This window comes from Mixophyes fleayi, chromosome 8 (assembly GCF_038048845.1).
Source record: "Mixophyes fleayi isolate aMixFle1 chromosome 8, aMixFle1.hap1, whole genome shotgun sequence".
In the NCBI taxonomy this organism is placed as follows: domain Eukaryota; kingdom Metazoa; phylum Chordata; class Amphibia; order Anura; family Limnodynastidae; genus Mixophyes; species Mixophyes fleayi.
Genome location: NC_134409.1, coordinates 31,717,592 through 31,739,240, shown reverse-complemented (window position 1 = coordinate 31,739,240; position 21,649 = coordinate 31,717,592). Strand labels below are relative to the sequence as shown.

Below are 21,649 nucleotides of genomic sequence, written 5' to 3'. Positions count from 1 at the left end.
CAAGTAGTGTGAGTGTTTGTTCTGAGAAACACCAATAAGGATCGAATAAGCACTTGTCTGTAGGCAGGAAGGAGGTGAACTAGTACCCAGTATGAGTGAGTAAGCTGAGTGACTGCAACAGAGTAACAGTCCTACTACATAAAATGTCAGCTCTTCTCTGAAGTAACTGTACTGCCTAAATTAACGAGGTGATCTGTGCTTCAGTGTGAAACTGAAAGTAGTAAAGGATGTCTTACATCTGAGTTCCCAGTATTGTGAGTTCCCAGTATTGGGTTCCAGCTCCATGTGCTTAGCTACAGGTGCCAGGTTTGAGGTAAGGTACACTGGACCAGTCGACGGGGATCAGAAAGATCATGAGGTGCTGTCTCCCTTGCTGGCTGCTCCCAATCTGTCTTACTCTCAGCTTTAAAGTAGAATATAAGAATAAACAGGATCAGCTAAATTCTGCATCACGTGACCTCCCCTGCACAATGCTGCTCGGCTTTGCATGTTTCATGTACCTATGATTTTCCAAACAGGCCTCGACATTCCTGGATTCAGACAACAAATCAGCAGCTGAGTTCGAAAGCAGCAGCAACAGGTAGGAGAGAATAACATAGTCCACAAAAATCCTTTTCCTTTAGCCCTTCTAATTTATTTCCTAACCTCTCTTACTCTCTCTCTATCCTTATTTATTTTTCTTCCCCTATACCTTTTTGAATCTATCTCTTACCTTCCACCTTGTCCTGTCCATCACCCAGATGTGTTTCTACCTTCCATTTTATCCTCTCTCCACAGAATTTCAGGACAACAAGAAACAGCATGAGGCACAAAGAGCAGTGTCCAACAATTAACCTTCATGTAATTGAAAACTATACCTTCAGCTGATGTTTGCCAGAGACCAACTATTGTTTTTGTTCCACTACACTTTGCCCCCACATGCTGACCCCACCCTCTCTACTGGCATTCTTTAGTGCTGGGGGGATGCCATAGTATGTGCTTCCTCTGGGCATCATGACACCATGCTACACTCCTGCCAGGGCCCCAGTAGGAACTGGTGCCTTGGTAGCCTATTGGGTAATGCAACTCTGAGTTGAAGACGAAACCTGCAGTCTCCCATCTAGAATTAGCAACGCGTACATATATAATAGAGGAGACTTAAAAGTAGAGACACATAAGAACAATGCTGCGTGGTGCTCTGAAGGCCTAATTCCACAATGGCTCTATGCAGAACACAGTTGAATACTTAACTACTGTCCTCATTTCTCTTACAGAAAAGCAGGAGAGCAATATAGCTTTGTTCACTACCAGGATGAAGAATTAATATTAAATGTGATTTGTCAACTAGACAGCTTATATTAAAAAGTAAATACCATTCACAGAACATTAAACTAAGCTTCATCTGCCAGTACATCAACCTGGGTTCTTGCAGGATAAAGTACATAAACAAAGCTATAAATTAGAAATACTGGATTGAGAAATGAGAACTGTATACAAAATCTGCCTGGAGCTAAAGCTGATGGTGTTCAATGTTGGCAGTGATGAGAGCCTGTATATTGCAACCTGTACAGAGCCAGAGAAACTTAAGTTGCTTCTGAGCATTGGCACATTATAATAATGGTTGATGGGGCGACTGTCTCATGCCCAGGGAATTTAGGGGCCCACAGGTTCAGCTCTACCAGGGCAGCCTGTTTTTCTTTCTTGTTTTTATTACCACTTTTTATAAAAATGTTTATTAGTATGGGGGAAAAATAGCCCTGATTTGCACGAGCTTTACAATGCAAACCCAGACCTGTAGAAGGCAGTGATGGCCTTCATAGTGGCTAGCCGCTCCCCATGGACTAGACAACATGTTAGATCTCCTGCTGCTGACAGTGGGAGTCAGCCTGACTGACTCAGCTCCTAGTTTGCCAGCCTAAGGCAGGATGTATTACAATTAGACTAGCTGATCATAATAGTGATAAGATCTAAACTGTAACTGCCCACCATCTCCTCATCTCCCCTCCTGCCTAACAAGCTTTGACATTGTCACCCATTTAACCTCCAAAATTGACAATACCCATCAAAAATTCTCTGCCTGCCAGACCCCCACCTGCCTTACCCATACCCTCGGCTTCTTGTCAACCTATAATCTGTTCTTTCAACCCTGTCTCCAGTCCATGCCTTCAGACATCTATTTTGCCTCTACCTGCCTTCTTGACCCTATTCCTTCTCATCTTCTCTGCTCTTGCTCTGTCAATGTTTGCCATCACTTAGCCCACCTCTTCAACTTGTCTCTCTCCACTGGTATCTTCTCCTCATCCTTTAAGCACAATCTCGTCTCACTCATCCTCAAAAAACCCTCCCGTCGATCCTTCCTGTCTTCCTAACTAATGCACAATTTCTCCAATGCCATTTGCATTCAAACTACTCAGGCAGCTTGACTATAAGCATTGTGAAAGTTGTTCTGCTCTCACTTCCTCCTTGACCCTCTCTAATCTGGATATGTCCCCTTCACTCCAGAGACTGCCCAGAACACCAATGATCTTCTCCCTGTCAAGTCTAAGGGGCATTTCTCCTTGCTCATTCTCCTGGACCTCTCTGCAGCTTTCAACCCCTGGACACATTCTTCTTCTATTGGCCTTCATGGCACTGTCCTCTCCTTGGTTGCTTCCTTCCTGCCCCACCCCTCCTTCTCTTTCTAACTCCAACTACTCTTCCTCTCCTCTCCTCTCCTCTCTCTCACTCCTCATTGGGATCCCACAAGGCTCTGTCTTTGGCTCTTTGCTGTCCTCTCTGTACCTTCTTACTTGGTGAGTTTGTCAACTCCTCTGGTCTTCTAGACCACCTCTATGCTGATGACACCCAAATCTACCTCTTTTTTCCTCCTCTAACCTCTTCCATTCTCTTATATCCAGCTGTCCCTCTGCTATTTCCTCTTGAATTTGCCAACATTACATAAAGTTTAAAAGATGTCTAAAATTGAGCTCATCAACTTCCCTCCCTCCCTCTAGATTCTCCAAACCTCCCCAGATCTCTCTGTCAATAAATCTGTGCTCTGCTCTGTCCTTTTGTCTGCTACTTGTCTGTCATTTTTGACTACACCAGCTCCTTCACCCCCACATTCTCTCCCATTCCCAATTCTGTTGCTTCTACATTCAAAACATTGCACGAATTAGACCCTTCCACACCTAAGAAGATACCAAAACTCTCATTCGCTCTTTCAATCTCCCACCTAAATGACGGCAACATCCGACTGTCTGGCCTCCCACTCACTCATCTCTCCCCATTTTAGTCCATATTCAAAGCCACAACAAGATTGATTTTCTTTTCCCGCAGCTTTGCTTTTGCCTCCCAGCTTTGCCAAACGCTTCACTGGCTTACATTACTTACAGTATACAATTTAAACTCATCACTGTCTGTTACAAAGTTGTCAGCCACTCGACCCTCCCCCTACACCTTCAACCTAATCTCATTGCACACTCCCAAAATCAAAGTGTTTCATTCTAAACGCATTTGGACAAGGGTCAGTATCAATGACATCTGAACTATTTATATTGCTGTTTGACTGTGAGCAACACACCCTCAAAACAAATTGAAAATAAATAAAAAAGATAATATGTATATCTATCTATCTATCTATCTATATCTTGCTTTTAAATGTGATTCAATCTAAATACAATTTTGTGGGGGAGAGTATTACTAACTTCTATATCGCTAAGTGGTCAAAAAACAGGGTGTTCTTTGACCGTGAGCAGCACAGCCCCACCCCTAAAAGTTTAATTCTTACTTTTAAAATCCCAAGTGTTGCAATCTGAATGTAATTTTGCGAGTAACAGTATCACTGACATCTGAACTATTGATTGGACAAAATACAGGGTGCTTTTTGACTGTGAACACACACCCAAAAAATCTAAAATATATTTAATTCTTGCTTTTAAAATCCAAGTGTGACTGTGAAGGCAATTGTGTAAGGGGCAGTATCACATCTGTATTAGTAAATGGCCAAAAGACAGCGTGCTGTGAATGACCTGGCATTGTGTGCTAGAACTACTATGTTGAAGGGATGAGGAGGAGGATAATGATGCGGAAGGCGATACACCTACCCAGTTGGTTGTCACGATCATGTGTCCTTTTCTAGGGACTGAATAGCATTTTGTTTAACCTTTGGATACAGATGAAGAATTGCTGTAGGTAGAAATGGAATCGAGATGGAATTTGGAATAGTGGACACATGATCTGAATTAATTTGCTTAAATCTGATGCATTGATAGCAGACATTTGACACAGATCAAATGCTAACACAACTGTCATGGCTCTAGTGAGTCACTGTGTATACTAATTAATGTTTAAAACAATGCTTATTCTTGGTCCACTTATGTATAGAATTTTCACCCCCAGCAGAGTTAGAATGCCTCTTGGGAATCATGGATTGCATTCTGGAAGTCAGTTTAAATTTGAAAATTGGATGGTGAACTACACACTAATAATGAGGACGTTGAAGATGAAGGTGTTGACGGTGAATATTGCATGAGGTGTCTATTCTGCTGCTAGCTGATGCTGGACTGCTTGTAACTATAAATGATTTTCCACCTTTTGTTGAACTAGTTGAATTAAATTGCTGCAAATTATGTAACAGGGAGAAGGTGCCTAGATGTTCAATGTCTTTAGCTCTACTTATTGTGGGGTCACAAATACTACAGATGCCTTGACAAATGTTGTCTGGGTTGGGTTAAAAATATTTCCACACGCAAGAGGTGGATTTTTTTGTCTTTTGCCCAGTATGACAATACCCTTATCAAGGTATAAGGTGGTACCACTGGTGGCTTCCTTACTTGGACACAATCATCGTCCTCCTCATTATCTTGTTCAAGTCCAACACATTCCAGCATTTTCAAATCCAGAATTATCCCCCACATCCCGTTGCATTTTAGCAAATTCCAAAGTGGCATCCTCAATTTCTATGTATAAATCATCATCATTTTAGTCATACTCACATTTTCATATGGTTGTGAAATTTTGGAAGGTGTCTGCCCTATAAGTACAGTGTCAGAATCTGAAATGTCAGACTCACATATAGCTCTCAGGGACACCCTAAGACTCTGCTCAGAATTCTGTGAATGCCCAATTTGGTTTTCAGCCTCAGTGGTCTTTCCATGTTCTGATATGGGCAACAAGGTGGTGCATAGGAAGTTACAGAAGATGCAAAATTGTGTTGGGCACACTCTTTGCAATGGGCATTTTAGTGCGTGTAACAGGACCATTACTACCAAAACATGGTCAGGGTTTTGTTGCCCTTGCGGGCTGTATTTGGAAAGTCAGCTATTTTCATTTTTCAAGACAAATCACAACATTCATCAGTAACCTTTCCCTTAATACTTATATCAAGAGCTGATATTTTCTTTGAGATTGATAAAAGTTATTTTTTGATTTGGAGCGCCTGTGAAACCACGCTGTGCGATTTTTGGATTTGTACGACTGAAGCATTAAGACACTTGCTATCCACTGCTCCTTTCAGTGTACTCTGAACTGTCATCATCTCGCTATCTTAGGCTGTGTACATACTACAGAAATTTCCGACCAATGTGCTATCTACAACAATTGTACCAACGACTGAAGTTGTGATCAGTCAGCCGATTCATGCGTGCGCGCTATACATGTTTTAAACATTTTTTTGCCCAACTCAGCGTCAGGGCAGCCATTTTTGTCTGTCATAATCTCATTTCAAAAGATTGTGACTCTATATACTCTAAACTGGTATATGGCCTCCCAACAGCAATATGCTCAATAAATTGAAATAAAGGGATAAATCTCAGCGTGAAAAACTCCCACAAACAAAGAGTCGGAAAAGGAAATATGTTATCGTAATTCATTCTATAGCACATTTGTGTATAGTGTATGTTCATTTGCAACTGCACGTTTTACTACAGTTTATTTAATATGATGCCTACAATGGATCAACAGCAAGTTCATGGTCTTTTGCTTTTTGCTTTAGCAAGAACACTGCAAGCACAGAACCGAAGAAAAAGAAGGAGAAAGTATTGTACTTGTTGGACCAAGGAGTGGTTGCACAGCTACAGGACATTCAGGAAAACAACCCTGATGACTTTAGGACCTTCCTGAGGATAAATGACCCCATATTCCAGGAGCTGCTTCATCTTGTCACCATACTCATCCAAAAGGAGGACACCCATTTAAGGAGCCCCATACCTGCAGAGCAGAGACTGGTTGCTACCATGAGATTTTTGGACGCTGGAAGGACATGGGCTGATCTCAAATACAGCACATCAATTTCACCTCAAGCTCTGGGTTTGATCATACCTGAGACCTGTGTTGTTATTGTACAAGTTCTGAATGGACAATAGATGAAGTTTGGCAAAAGAAATAGTCTGTTTTTAAAAATATATATTTTAATTAAAATAGAAACTAAACATATTAACATATTATAAACTATACAAACAAAATATACAGTACAAAAAGCTGTAGAGATGTATAAGCACTGCTATTTACTAGAGATGCTCAGGCTCGGTTCCTGGAGAACCGAACACACCTGAACTTAGGGGATCCCAGTACCGAGCCAAGCGGCTCCGTACTGTTGCGCGCCCTCGGAATTGAAAACGAGGCAAAACATCATTGTGACGTCGTCGGATCTCGGATCTCGTGAGTTTTGGATTCCGTTTTAAGATCTAGCATATCAAGGGGTGGGAGGGAGGGCGGACCCCCATTTTTCTTTTCTGCCACTGCTGTGTGCTAATGTGACCTAGATGTGCTAGGAACTGCCGTGTGTTTGTGTCATTGCTCTGTCACTTAGTATCCAGCCAGGTCGCTGCATTATTTGCCTGAAAGTGTATAAAAATAATATTGTGACCTGTGAGGTGGTCAACATTGACTGCAAATGATTTGAAATTAGTGTTATTGAGGTTAATAATAATGTAGGAACAAAAAAAAGAGCAAAATTATGTGATTTTAGCATATTATAGGTTTTTTTCTAAAAATTCCAAAACCAAAACACACTAGGACGGGTTTGCCTAAACCAAAACCAGTTCACGGGGGTCAGTGAGCATCTCTACTATTTTACCTATATGCTATCAGGATATGGAACCCGTCTCTGCGCATCAGAGATTGGCAGAGATGGGTTGCAGATGGGAAAGATGGGAAGGTGGAACGAATATTTATGAGAATTGAGGGCAAACATTGATTAGGTGTCTACAGGAGTATGAAACCCATCTCTGGTGTGCAGACCAGAGATGGGCAGAAGAAGGGAAAGCAGAACGAATATTTTCACTTAAATAGAGCACACAAAAAGCATATAAAGATATAAAAATAAAACACTAATTTTTAAAAAAAAGTACAGGTGTCACAGTTGTTTGTATTGAAAATGTTCACTGTTTTCAAATGATGATGAACTCCCTGTGTATTGAAGCATACTTGTGCTTTCCATTGGCGTTGAAGTCCTGTAGGTAGGAGGGGTAGGAGGGTTAATAGCCTCCCATGACGGGATGTTTCCTGTGGAGTGGTACTGGGAGCTATAAGATTGGGCCAGCCAAAGTCCTTAGTCTTCTGTGTGCGGGGATTGGGTCAATATTGTGTCTAGTGACAGATCCTCCCTCTGTGACCTATTAATTATGTTATAAATGTTATGGCCACCAGTGCGTCATAAACTTGTAGAACTAGCGGAAGAGGTCTTCACCTATAGCAGCCGCCTTTCCCGTAGAGACTGGTTATGCTCACAGGTACTCGGATGCTACCGGGTCTCACACTCTGTGTAGTACAAGTTTATGGTCACACAGCAGCACACAGGAGTGGGAGGTAACCGCACAGAGTTAGGGACAGGCCAGAGATCTGCGGTCCGGAGCTGAGAGATAATATCTCACTGGCCTAAACTGAGAACAGGTGGGAAGGTCAGATAAAAGCAGGGTCAGGGCCACAAGCAATGATTTAGGTCCAGGTAACAGGCAGAAAGTCAGGGCAACAAGCAGGTATCAAGATCCAGGAGACAGGCAGAGGTCATACACAGAAGTCAATCCAAAAGGCTTTCACCAAATACAGCACAGGAGCAGATCAGCTTACTGGAAACAGAACGCTATAGCCGGCAGTGAGGGTCAGTCCTCACTGCCTTAAATAGTGAAGTTGTCCAATGAAAAGGCAGAGTGCCCAGCAGACTAATCATCCCAGGTGGCTAGAGGGACAAACCCCCCCAATCAGCCAAGGAGGTTGAGCTGACAGACCTCGGTGCGCGTGCCTGGCTGTTTGACAGCTGGCCGGACTTGGCGGCAGGGAGACACAAGCGTCCCGGTTGTTGCCTAGGCAACTGGGACAAGGAGGGCAGATGTGACGTCCTGATTGTCATGGTGACGGCCGGGACGTGTCCTGTGGGCACGGGGAGTCGCGCCGGCTTGAGGCACCGCCATGGTTCGTGACAATAAACCAAGCATTCCATCTCTATTTGCATCTCTGTGTTTGAATTCCTCATTTTTTTTGGCAAGTGTTGCTCCAAGCAGATAAAATTCATCTGGTTTCTTTGACATCAAGTGATTTGCAGACTCTATCATTTTTCATGTAAGAACATCACTTTGCTCATGCTCAAGTGCCCTTTTCTTTCCCCCCTGCCTGTTTGATCCGCTTGTGTCAGGGTGGCTTTGTTGGCATTGTCCAGTGTGGGTTCGTTTGTTGTAAGCTGTGTGGGTAGAAATGGGCTTTCCTGGCTGTCTACTTTCAGCTGGGTGACATGTGGCGTTGTCCTACATTGCTCTGCCACAGCAACAAATCCTTTTTCAGATAAGACAGCTGGCAGTGCAATCAAAAGAGAAGGTAGACTAGTTAGTATGACAGTACATGCATGTATTGATTTTAGCATTACAACAATTTTTCTCTTACAGTTTCCTGTGACAGTAGAGGAATGGAAAGTTATTGGTCAAGATTTTGAAACACTTTGGAATTTTCCCAATTGTGGCGGTGATATAGAGGGCAAACATGTCAGAATTATGCCACCCACAAAAAGTGGATCCTATTACTACAACTATAAAGGATTCTTCAGCCTTAATCTGATGGCGATAGTGGATGCCAATTATTAATTCCTATTCGTGGAAAGTGGGAAAAATGGAAAAGTGTCAGATGACGGGGCATTGGAGCAGACTCCTTTCCGTGACAAACTTAAAAACGATACAGTTAATTTGCCACCAAGAACCGAAACACAATTTGGACTAAATTTTATTTTTGTAGCAGATGAAGCTTTTGCGCTGTACCCCAATGTATTAAAACCTTATCCCCAAAGAAATCTCACACCAGAGAGGAAAATATTTATTAATAGATAGTGACGCGAGTTGTGGTAAATGCTTTTGGTATATTGAGCAACAGATTTAGTTTTCCATTCCACCATAAATCTGCCCCTAGACAAAGTAGACAAGGTGGTGATGGCTTATTGTGTCCTACAACCTAGCAATATGAAGAGCACTGTAGAAGTTGAGGAATGGTTGGGTTGACACCAATTGAGTCTTCCCAGGCGAAAAATTTCAGTAACATAACAAAGGTAAATAGGGAGGCTTATTTGCAATATTTTAATGATGAGGGTGCAGTCCCCGGGCAAATGGCATTTTCTATTGTATATGCATTCGCATTGTATGTTTGATTGTACACTTAATTATCAGGTAAATGTAAGCAAATAGATATTTTACTGATTAACAATATTGTATGTTTTACTAACTGTGCCACTTGCTAGTATGTTGTCTGTTTCTAGAACTCAGGTGAGGTACTACTGTCCATCTCCATGTTGTAGGTAGACTGTCTTGCTGTTTCTTCATGAAACGCAGAAGGTCAAAGTAGCACATCTTGGGCACATAAACATCCTCAGCCCCTGCCTCTGATTGTTTGGAGGCCTCAATCTTATTAAGTTCTTTTTTGAATACAGAAAAAAAGCAGTGAAGTATCATCATTACAGTTAATAGGAGAAAGCAACCACCTATTTGTTTGCACCAGTGTCTACCCACATTTTGAGAAATATCAAGTGAGGAAGAAGTAGTGTTGGATGTTATATTCGTGAGAAATATATACCTTTCTAAAGGAAAGATTCTACAAGTTGTGTGACATTACTGCTGAATTTTCTGCTCTGCCAAGCCCAGTGATTCAAGTGAGCTGTCTTATTTTTTTATTTATCTGAATTGCTTATATGTTTTTTGTTACTGCATCACCATCATATTGCACAATTTCTGTATTGCACTGTTTGAGTGAGTTTAAGTGCATCAACAGCCTAAGGACTAGATTTACTAAATGGCGTTTTTGAAAAAGTGGAGATGTTGCCTATAGCAACCAATCAGATTCTAGCCATCATTTTGTAGAAAGTACTAAATAAATGAAAGCTAGAATCTGATTGGTTGCTATAGGCAACATCCCCACTTTTTCAAACCCGCAGTTTAGTAAATATACCCCTAAGTTTATTGAATAATGTCTGTGTAATTAGAGCATGGTATACGGTTCCTAGTAACAACTAGCGTTTATACTGATAAGTGGACCTGAGGTACTTCTTAATTTAATAACCTAGAAGGCGGGTAAAATAGAGGTACTCTCTAGTATAAAACATTGTTTATATCTATCTATCTATATTTATATATATATTGCTGTTGTGCTAATTCAATTGCACTGGAAATTTTGTTTAATATGCTATTTCACTTGACCCGTTTATGTACATATTGCAAAGCAACATTCTCATGAACAAACTTATTATTTTATATAAAAAAGTTAAAATATTTAGTGGTTCCCGCACTTCAGAAATAAATGTGCCGGTGTGGATTCTAAAGACCATCCTGAAGTGCCACTAATTGATTTCTGTGTCTGAGGTCATTGATAGGAAGTGGGTAGTAGGTTCCCTTAGACTTCCACTGGTGTTGCAGGTTTCCTGGACATATGGCAAAGACGCCACATGATTCTGTCTAAGGTGGAGGAACTGCATAGGAGAGATAATGGTGAGAGCTACTATTCTACTACAAGCCCCTATTACATAGGTACACCTGGGAAAGGTATAATAAGTTTTTTTTTGTTGAGAAATGACATTTAACCCTTCAGTGCTATAATCACACTTTAACAGGAATGATCCTAGGACCTGTGAAAATGACTCTAATATGCTGGCTTCTCTTATAATTAGACCTACTTGATGCACTGTGTAACAGTTTGCACATTTATCTGTTTCTTGTATTGTTCCCATGCCGTGAAGGGGGCTCTATATTGTACAAAAATAAGACGATCAGTTCAGAGAATTCACTGTGCATTGGGGATACCTTCTGTTACTCCAATATGCTTTAGGGTCTACCTGGCTTCTCCACGATTTTGTGATACTTGATAATTGGTAGGGAGACCCTTGCTTACAGGGAACCCTTATAGCCCCAGTTCAGACCAGAGTTTCCCGTCCAGTGTCATCCAACTATAAAAGCTGCTGTACTGCTAACCTTTCTGTAAAGAAGGGGTGAGCCTATGAGGAAGACCCCCAGAGTAGTGGGTGAGCACTCCTAAAAATATATTACCAATAAACAATGACTTCACTGCTGCACTGACTCCATTCCTTAAAATAAGGGATGGCATCAATTTTTCATGTAATAATTTTTGTTTGTATTACCTCCAAGTGATACATAATTTTTGACAATCACACAAAAGTGACTGTTGAACTTGTAAGGCTAAAATGCTACTCTGGCCCCATTATAGCTGCTTAAACATCTTCTCCACTTAGGAGATAATTATTCTGCATTGGTTACTTTAGGTCCTCAAATTAATTTTATACCCATGGACTCCACATTGTGTCATTGTGGGGCACCGATATCTCCAAATTGTTAACCTGCCGCAGCACTGCAAGGCCTAAATAGTGTTGTAGCCGCTGCCACCTCAGGCCCTATGAGTTCCGTGACTGGCAGTGCGCAAGTGCCATATTACTCCCTTACAAGAGCTCCGGTGAACAACCACCTCACTGAGCAGAATCTAAAGCCTTACACTCCATGACTGAGAACCTTTAGTCACTGTGGAACCCTTGCGTTCCTACCTCACCCACCGAATGGCCGTCTATGGCAAATTGGTGTGGCAACTCGATCTGGTTGGACACATCCACCAGACAACAACCAGCAGAACTGAGACCTAAACATACTGAGAATCTAGGGATTGGAGCCCAGGCAGGACATGGCAGAGATAGCCAGGCTGGGCCAAGGGGCAAAGCTAGATCAGGACCACAATAATCCCCAGAATAGACTCTGGAGTGAATGTACAAAATTTCATATAACTTATTATACATACTCACCCACACAATCCTGCATCATGTTGCAAGTTCACATCAGAAGTTTACAAACAACATGGTCAAAGCTTCAGTTTGAAGTCATTTGTCTTCAGACCATCGGACAGAGAAGACTTTCTTATTATCCATTTATTTTTTAACTGCTGCATTATTATTGTTGATATTACAAGAATTGTAATCCAAGGATCTATCTTCTTTAAACCATATCAATCAATATGTACATTAGAAGAGGTAAAGGCATGCTGTCACCAAGTGGCCATATGTGAAATAACAGGCTGTGCTACCACTGTTAAATAAACTTATGAAATAAAAGACTGTTGGTTAAGAGAACTATTCTGCTCCTCAGGTAAAGTCTGAATACATAAGTCTCCAACCAATAAGCTAATCGGTGCCCCCAGCAACTGACAATGAAAATATCTTTTTAACAATGGTTGCTTAATTATTTCATGGGGCACCATGGCCATCAATAACCTATTCAGTATACCTTCTCTTCTAGCTCACTAGTAAATAAGTACTTTCACCTTTGCAACCTCTACCTGCACAAAACCTCACTGGGAAGGATAAGAACGGACACACAAAAAACACTTTGCAAGTCTGAGAGTACACTGTCCCCAGTACTTAAAAATCACAAACTAAGGACAGAGTCTGACACCAACTTGCAGATTTCCCCAGCAAATTCAACTCCCCCAGAGAGATTATTTGAGAGTTTAATTTGTCCTCTAATGACAGAAATGAGATCAGGGAGATTCTTTCATACATTAAACCACTCCCAACAAAACAAGATCTCCAAGAAACTGAATGAAAGGAAGTGGCCGCCATTCAGAGTGACATATGTCAATCAGCAGATTGTCTCACCACATTAGAAGAAGGAATGGAAGCTACAGATCACATGGGCTTAATCTTAGAGAAGTTATCTCCTCACAAGCAGCTGAGTCAACATTTTTAAACGTCATGTTGTAAGACCTGCACAACAGGGGATGCTGTAATAACATCTGCATGAGAGACCTGCCAAAGGACATTCCACTGTTTTGCTTGATAGACATATTAAAAAAGATCTTCAACAAGTTCCTAGACCAGGACCTGAATGACCAAATTTCCTTCGACAGGGTCCACAGATCGTTAAGCCCCAGAGGTTTTCTGACCAGTATGCTGCATGGTGTCATCAGCAGTCTCCAATACTTCATGCAAAAGAATGAAATTCTCAAGAAGATGCATCAACTTGATGGAATCATCTTCAACAGAGACAGAATACACATCTGTTGTGGGATACATTACAGCAATGAAGAGTCTTTAAATATCTTACAGGAGAACTTTGTATAAGTAACCTGAAATACCACTGTGGTCTCCCACTTAAAGTACAAGTAACCTGCAACAGGGAAATAGCCACACTTCACACATCGCCTGATTCAGATGTCTTCTGCTCAGTCCTGGAAATACAGAAAATGGACCTTCCAGATTGAAGAGATCTCTCACAACAGATCAAACTCTCATAGTCTTTGTCTATAATTTTCAATAGCAACAGTTTAAATAATAATAAAAAAAACTGTATATTTCTGCATTGCAATAAAGACGGCTATATATCTGCATTACCACAAAGATTGTGTTATATTCGTGCATTTTATTTTGGTTTACAACTGATCCCTGCACCACCTTAGAGTTACAAATATAAAGTGAAGTCTTCCAATCAGTAGTCAGAGGGAGACACACCTGAACTACATAACAGATCAGAGTAACAAGCAGACAGCAAAGCAGATGAAAACCTAACAACTACAACAATAACAGCTTCTATTTGTTTCACATCTACACTCACTGCTTCATCATGAACAGTGTGTACTTTCTGGAGAAGATTATTGTTCACAGTTTGAAACAAAGCAAAAATGATAAATACTGTGAATGTTAAACAAGAACTGCGAATGACAAGCCATAAAAGTTCAGAATTCAAAGTTCAAAATTGAAAGTTTTAGGCATCTCTACTAAAGAAAAATTCAATGATTACTCTTTTTGATAAATATTTTAACTGTGAGATATTTATTCCAGTATTCTACCAAAAGGAAGCTGTATCTGTAAGATTAAAAAAAAAGTCATAGTACTAAGAAATAAATAAGTTATTTACTGTGAAAAGGATACATTCCAAAAACACACTAGTAAGTTAATGAGCTGCTTTCAAATTGACACTAATCTCTCTCTCTGTATGTTAAGGAATTTAGACTGTAAGCTCCAATGGGGGCAGGGACTGATGTGAATGAGTTCTCTGTACAGCGCTGCGGAATTAGTAGCGCTATATAAATAGCTGACGATGATGATGATGATGATATATTCCCCAAAATGTAACTATTGCCCATGTCATGAAGGGTGTGTATGTATGTGTGTATGTGTATGTGTGTGTGGGGGGGGGGAACATTCAGTCATAAAGTGCTTCACGTAAAGTTAGAACTAATACTGAGTGGGTGGGGTTAGTACAGCATGGTCAGGTGTGTGTGACAGGTAGAAGGCACTTATTTCAAATCAATCACACTACATTTGTACCTTGTATAAATTTAAATGGAATTGTCAAAAACGACAAATTCAAATATCAATCTCCTATTTTTGTTAAACTTGTTGAATTTGGGGAGGCAAAGCAACATTTGAATATATTTCTGATTCACCAGAGCTGTTCGCAGTACACAACACAATCCATTTTCAAAATCTAATTGTATTTTGTGGGTTTAGTTACATTTTAATAATAGCCTAGTACATACCAAAAGATAGCAAACAACACCATTGCAATCTCTATGTTACAGAGAAAAGGGTTAAAAACATATAGTACAGTAAGGGTTACAAATATTAGTACATTTTTAATATTTACATTTAACCTTAAATGGAAAATTGTTGGCACACATGTAATGTCTACTTAGCTACTGCCAACACATTATAAAGGAGTATTTCTGAGCATTGAATATGTCATTGGTTTGGACACATTCCAGCATATGATGCCATGTTCATGACTTTGATGTCAGGGACTTTTAATACTACAAAAACAGGAGCTTTTACTGGTTGTCACATACACTGTGTGCTGATCTCAACAGACTGCAAAATGTTTCTCATCACACTGCTCATGCTGGTTGGTGCAGCCCTCTGTAATGATGGTGGTATGTATTTAATAGGAGTAGAACAACAACTTTAATTAAAACATTATTACTGACTTATTTTAATGTTTCTATGCTTTCAACTGTGAATGCTATTTTCTGTTCAACTCAGGTACTAAAGATTGTTCAAAACCTACATCTGATGACAAAAATTGTTTGCCAAATACATTACATGTAAGTAGTACTGTATTTCTATGAAATATATCAATTGCCGTCCAGAATTAATAGATAAAAATAATTAGGGAAAGATATTACTAATATTTTAATAACTAAATCATTATGTGGTGATAATGGGTTTCTGCTGGTCCAAGACACAAATATCAATTGAATTTTTTTCCTTCTGTAGACTTGTGTAAACTGCAAAACTATATACAATGTTGGCTGTCTCCTATGTTCTGTCGTACTTATATCCTTCTCTGTTCACTCATTGTACCTCATTTACAAAGCACACTGGATGCACACAACAAATAGCTTTGGTTTTGAATGCCTAGATGGACCACACTGCACGTCTACTCTCAAGAGCTGACTCTATAAACTAGAGGTTTGCCTAGGATTGTAGGAATGGAGAGGGAATGTGAAGATGTGCACTGTGCAAAAGTATAAACAGTCCAATCTCCCAGCACTTTAGAACCATCCCTTTAAAATTCACTATCATGAGGAAGGGAGTCAGGGAGGTTACAGAAAGAAAGATATTGGTAAAGCAAATACATTGGTATTAATTTCAAAACATGAAAACATGTTGCCTATGGATTTTTAAGAACCTGGTACGGATAGGCAATAACAAAAATGTCATCACAATAACAATATTAAAAAAATTACAATCTACATCATAAGAAATATCCAGCAGGTAGAAAATACATAATTACTCATTTACACCATATATTGCCCAAAGAATGTAATGGATTTAACTGTATTGAACTTAGAGAAATATTTTATTTTCATGTTAATAACATTCTCAATCATTATACTTCTGAGACACCTGACCTATAAACTGCACATATTGCACCTAAATACTTATTACTGTTCCCATTATCATATCTTGAGTTTTGATGTTTGTTTAATATACTTTATTTTCCTTGTATTCTGTAATATGTAATGTTTTTTCTATACACGATTGTACTTACTTATGGTTGATTTCTGTTTATTTATTTTCTTTAGAACTCTGCAGAGCTTTTTCAAGATTTTGTAAAACTCGTTTGTGAAATTAGAGGAGCAACGGTAATGTACATAAGCTTGATTTATATGTTTTTTCAGTAGTGGTGATAAATATAGGTGAAAATAAAAACATTAAGACTAACTGATAAGACTACATAGAAGTGGTGATAAGTGACCATTTTGTACTTAGAATAGACCTGATTCCTGAAATATAAAAAATATCAAAACTGTGATTTTAGCTGTTTATTTGTTTTTTTATGAATAGTTAATAGTTGTAATTGCTAGGATCTTATTGTATCATTTAAGTACTCCTTTGTATTTTTCCATTTTTGTACCCAACAATCCCTTGTGAACCTTCCCCATCAAGCCACTCCTTTTAAGAGTCCAGTTTGGGCCTCATTTTGGCCTGGGTCTCGCCACTATCAGTATCAGGTTTAATGAGATTCCCTTTCTGACAATAGAACCAGAGTGGTCCACAGAGTGGCCTCCAAATACAACTTGGCGAAATCACAACCTAAACACATAAAAGTGGTAGAAGTGGCATTTGCTCTATGCCTCCTTTTTAATATTTTTCATTTATTCTTGCTATAATACTTTTCAAGTTCTGCAGAATTACACTGACCCTACAAACTGTTCTCTTCACATGTTATGAGAAATATCTACCAAATGGTAATTGTTTAACCATATTTAAATCAACCAAAATAGCTGGAATTAGCCAAAAACAATATTTTTTTGCCCCAACTCTAACCTATAATGCAGTGATTTTTACCAATTTTCAAGTATTTAAAAATATTGGCTTCACTAGCGGTTAGAAAACTCAGAACTTTCCCACTCATTTTAATGTTCCCATTCATATTATTCTGTTTTCCAGAATATTCGCTACCTATAGAATATCAATTGAAATGAATGGGTGCATTGAAATGTATGGGAAAACAATTCACTTTTGTTCATTCTGCATTTTTCTTTAATATATCTGTCAATTCTTTCAGGGTATCCAAATTACTATTCTAAAACTAGTCTATTTAACTAGAAATGAAAATCACTATAGATAAAGCTTTAATATTAATATCAATGCTCCAAATGAATCTCAATGGGCTAAATAGCTTCCCTGTTGAAACCCCATTTAAATGAATGAATTAATTTCATTGTACAATAATTTTTTGTTTTCTTTGACTTACTATTATCACTTGTTTTGAAACTACTAAAAAAAAAAGTTTATTTGTAAAACTGGTGATTTCTAGGTTTTGTGATTAAGAAACTGTCCTTTAAAAATAGCAATTTTATCACTATTTCAATAAATTGTCCTTTAGTGGATGCTGCCCGATATGTGATTCTAGCATGAGAAAAGCCAGAGTATCTTTTCATGTCAATCACCTCGGTGTACATCACAGCTAATGGAGATATGTTTAAATTTACTTGCTAGCATCAATATAAATGTTACCAGCTACCATAACAGAGAACATCTTTAACCTCCCTAGCAGGAATGCACCATAGGAGTTCATTTTAGGACATAAATTATTGACTCCGGAGGATGACATACATAACTATATATTTCACACTTGTTCAACCACTGGGCCTCATTTACAAAGCACACTTGATGAGCATTGCAAAATGCCTTGAATTTAGGTAGGTGCACACTTACTCTCTGTATTCCTGAGCCTACTCAACAAAGTACAAATGATCCTAGGCTTGTGGAGACCCAGAAACATCTCCATAGGCAGACTGAGCAAAGTCCAACCTGAAACTGCTTTCATTAAAACAGACTATTCTGTTCTTCTCCTAAAATATACTTGGCTCTGTCCCGTTTATGGCTTAGGTTAATCATGACAGTAAGGGGACATTGAGGTTTTTTTAAATGAATGTGACAATTTTCTGATGAAGTTTTTATTACATTGCTAGTAATGTGCGTAGAAATGAAGTTCTCCACCAAAGTACAACACAGAGGCATAAAATGCGCCCCATTAAAGTATAAGAATAGACCCAAAGACCATCAGATATAGGCTGGTGCAAAATAAACATCCTTTGACAAAAGAGGAAATGGAAATCCCTAAAACACACCCTCTTCACCCCTTGTACTCATTTCATAATGTAGTTCAGAAAGCAAATCTTGTTGCTGCACTGCTCCTCAAAGCTAGTCCACCACTGTGCCTATCTGTACATTGCAAGGACAACCCTCATTCTGCCCCTGCCTTTCCTTTCACTTGCTCGTCTGCAAATGCCACAATTTTAGATACACAAACCAGAGCGCTTTGATGGAAATCTAGGTGCACTTGTACAAGTCAAGGTGCATGGTGGGGGCCAAAGTGGATTTTGCGCTGCATGGTGGATGTTTTGTGGTTCATATATAACCTTCACTGTGTTTCAGTATTCTACTAATCTGCCATAGTTCTATCATCCCTCATATCATTTGGCTCAGACAAAGATTCCACCACATACAAAACACTAAAGAGTGTTACTTGCAAATGTAATCATCATATTAAGAGCATGTAACAGAAAGAATACAGTTTTACGTACAATGTTCCCCCTGTGATATATAAGGACATTACAAGTTAGCTTGGAGTTATGTTCCCTTTATAAAAGCACTTGGCCTGCAACCTGGTTCTTTTGTTTGGGCACAATATTTCTTTAGTGTCTCCTAATATCCTTATATTTCACAACAGACGGTTTATTATCCCATATGCAAAGGGTCTAGACGTTTTTAGAATATACACAATGCTTTTCCTAAGTTTATCATTTTGGTACAACATTGCACAGAATATTTTCATTTGTGTTAATTTTGAAAGTAGCGTAAAATATAAAAAGATGAAACCAAAACTGTAGTGATTATTTACATGAATACATTATTAATGACGCTTAAGCAATCGCCTACAAAACATAGGATGTACAGGATTTGTTGGGTTTGAAAACTTCAAGTGGAAAAAAATTGCTGTAAAATGGAACATTTATCAAGTTATTTTGTATACAATCTAAAACTTTTTAAAGTTTTTGGAAAGCCATCAACTTGTTAATATAACTTAGTGAGGACCTATTCAAACTGACACTTTATGTTCCAGTTTATTTTGCAATTACATGGCTTGTGTATAGCCCTCTGAGCAGTTATGCAAACAACATAATGTATTAATTAAGCATATTAGTTATTATTACTTTTTATTACAGCCGGATGAAATGAAGGAAAAGTATCAAGTCTATCTTAAAAAATTGTATGACACACTCGTAAGTAAATTTTTCTGTATAAACAGCTATAAATATTAATAATAGCATAATTGCTGCTCTTGGCAATGTCGGGATATATTTAGAGGAGGAAGAAGGTTATAGTGCCCAGCACTTCAGAAGCGCTAGGCGGACCCCAATATGGTGCGGCCACGTTCCGTGCAAATACTGTCCTGATTTGCCCAGTTGAAATATTAGGAGGTTTGGATTCAGTGTAATCTACATCTAACAGCATCTGATAGGTCAGCTATTGTTAGGCGCAAAACACTATATCTATCAGTGCTGGAAGGCAGAGGCATCTAAGACAGATCTCCCTACACATAGGAAAATACTTATTGACACTGGTCACATGATTTCCAGTGACCAACATGGAAGCCTGTACTTTCCCACTGAGCTGTTCATAGAGCTCACATTAAAATAATAAACCTTTTTTTTTTTTAAAAAAAAAAGAGGACCTGCTCAGTTCTCCTGGTGAGGGACCCCACCCAGCAGGTTTGGATTTACATGTACGTGCCGCCCTATGCCATCTCCCACCCACAGTCTAAGTTCTTGATTAAAATTTCCACTATATCTTATTTGTTTAAACTCAATACATTGAAGTAAATACATGACAGCCCACACTAAGCTCATGGTTAAAGGTTTTACATGTTTTAATACGCAAATAATTAGTTTTTTAATAGGCATTTGATTTTAGAAACATATTTGTTAATGTTAGGGAGAAACTCCATAACTTAACAATGTTAGATATATGCATAAAATTACACGTTTTTAAATTGTACATTTACATACACAATATGTGTCTATTAATAGCATTGTAGACCTTAAGAATAATTTACTAACGGTTTGAGCAGGCAAGTAGTTTTGTGATGTTCTAAAATGTATTTGGGAATCAGACAAATATTTCTATAGAACATATGGATGAGGAACGAATAAATTTAGAACAGTAATAATGGGGAAGTCTGAGCGCTCATATTAGCTGCGGGATAAGCACAATAGTGCACCCAAATATGTAATCATTATTCAAAATCAAGATTTCAGGATCATCAGCAACCAATGGACATTGGGAATATATATGAAGGCTTCCTGGTTTATATGATGAAGCAGGTGGTGGGAATTAGTAATTTAAACTAAATCCCTAGATCTATATAAGCATAAATACCCAGCAAGTAAAGCACATGGAAACCAATATACCTCACAAGAGAAAATTTAAATATTTGTCACTTGAAATAGACCATAAATATAGTATGTGACACATAAATCAGGCTGAAATGGCCGTAAACAATGGACGAAAAATGTAAGAGTATAACTTAATGAACGTTTAGGCCCAATGAGACAGTAGAACCTGCTTAGTGTTGACATTGTCACATGTGAAAGACGAGGTCAATTCCACCTTCAAAACTACAAATCTCACACAACAGATATACAGATGGACCATGACAATGCTCAGTGTAGACGTGCACCTATGTATGATTAGACTAATCAGTGGGTGATATTCTGTACTTATAGATGTGCTGCAGCGGGTAACTGCTTGTATTGTGTTATTTGTGAGTCTGCTAGGATAACAAAATAAATGGGAAGCATGGTTTCAGGATACAGTATATTTTGCTGACAAACTTAATATGATAGAATTGAATAGAGTTTTTGTAAGTAAAACAGATATTTAAAGTCATTAAAATATTTAATAATATTTAATGTGAAAGTTTATATTTAACATCTTATCATTGTTGATCAATTCACAGACATGTATTGGCTGTAACGTGGATAATATCGTTATACGTGATGGAACTACATTCGTAAGTTTACGTACACAAAATTCATATGCACAATAATCCTATAATCTAACATAGTAAAAGTCTGTGTACAACTCACTGGTGTGTTTAAGGGGGTGGTGATTTGGTTAAGAAATATTGTCCAAAACAAGATACAAAGTAAA

At 38.7% G+C, this 21,649-nt stretch overlaps 1 protein-coding gene across 2 annotated transcripts in view; it reads left to right on the top strand.

Annotated features, from left to right (window-relative positions):
• The first annotated feature begins 15,249 nt into the window (after window positions 1-15,249).
• LOC142099145 (ranaspumin-like) overlaps window positions 15,250-21,649 on the top strand; it is a 151,223-nt gene continuing 144,823 nt past the window's right edge. For both annotated transcript variants that reach the window (XR_012678479.1, XM_075182321.1), the window contains exon 1: window positions 15,250-15,354. Coding sequence is in view for 1 of the 2 variants with exons in the window: in XM_075182321.1 (XP_075038422.1) it covers window positions 15,300-15,354 (55 nt within the window). In the remaining variant the exon portion in view is untranslated. The remainder of the gene's footprint in view (window positions 15,355-21,649) is intronic.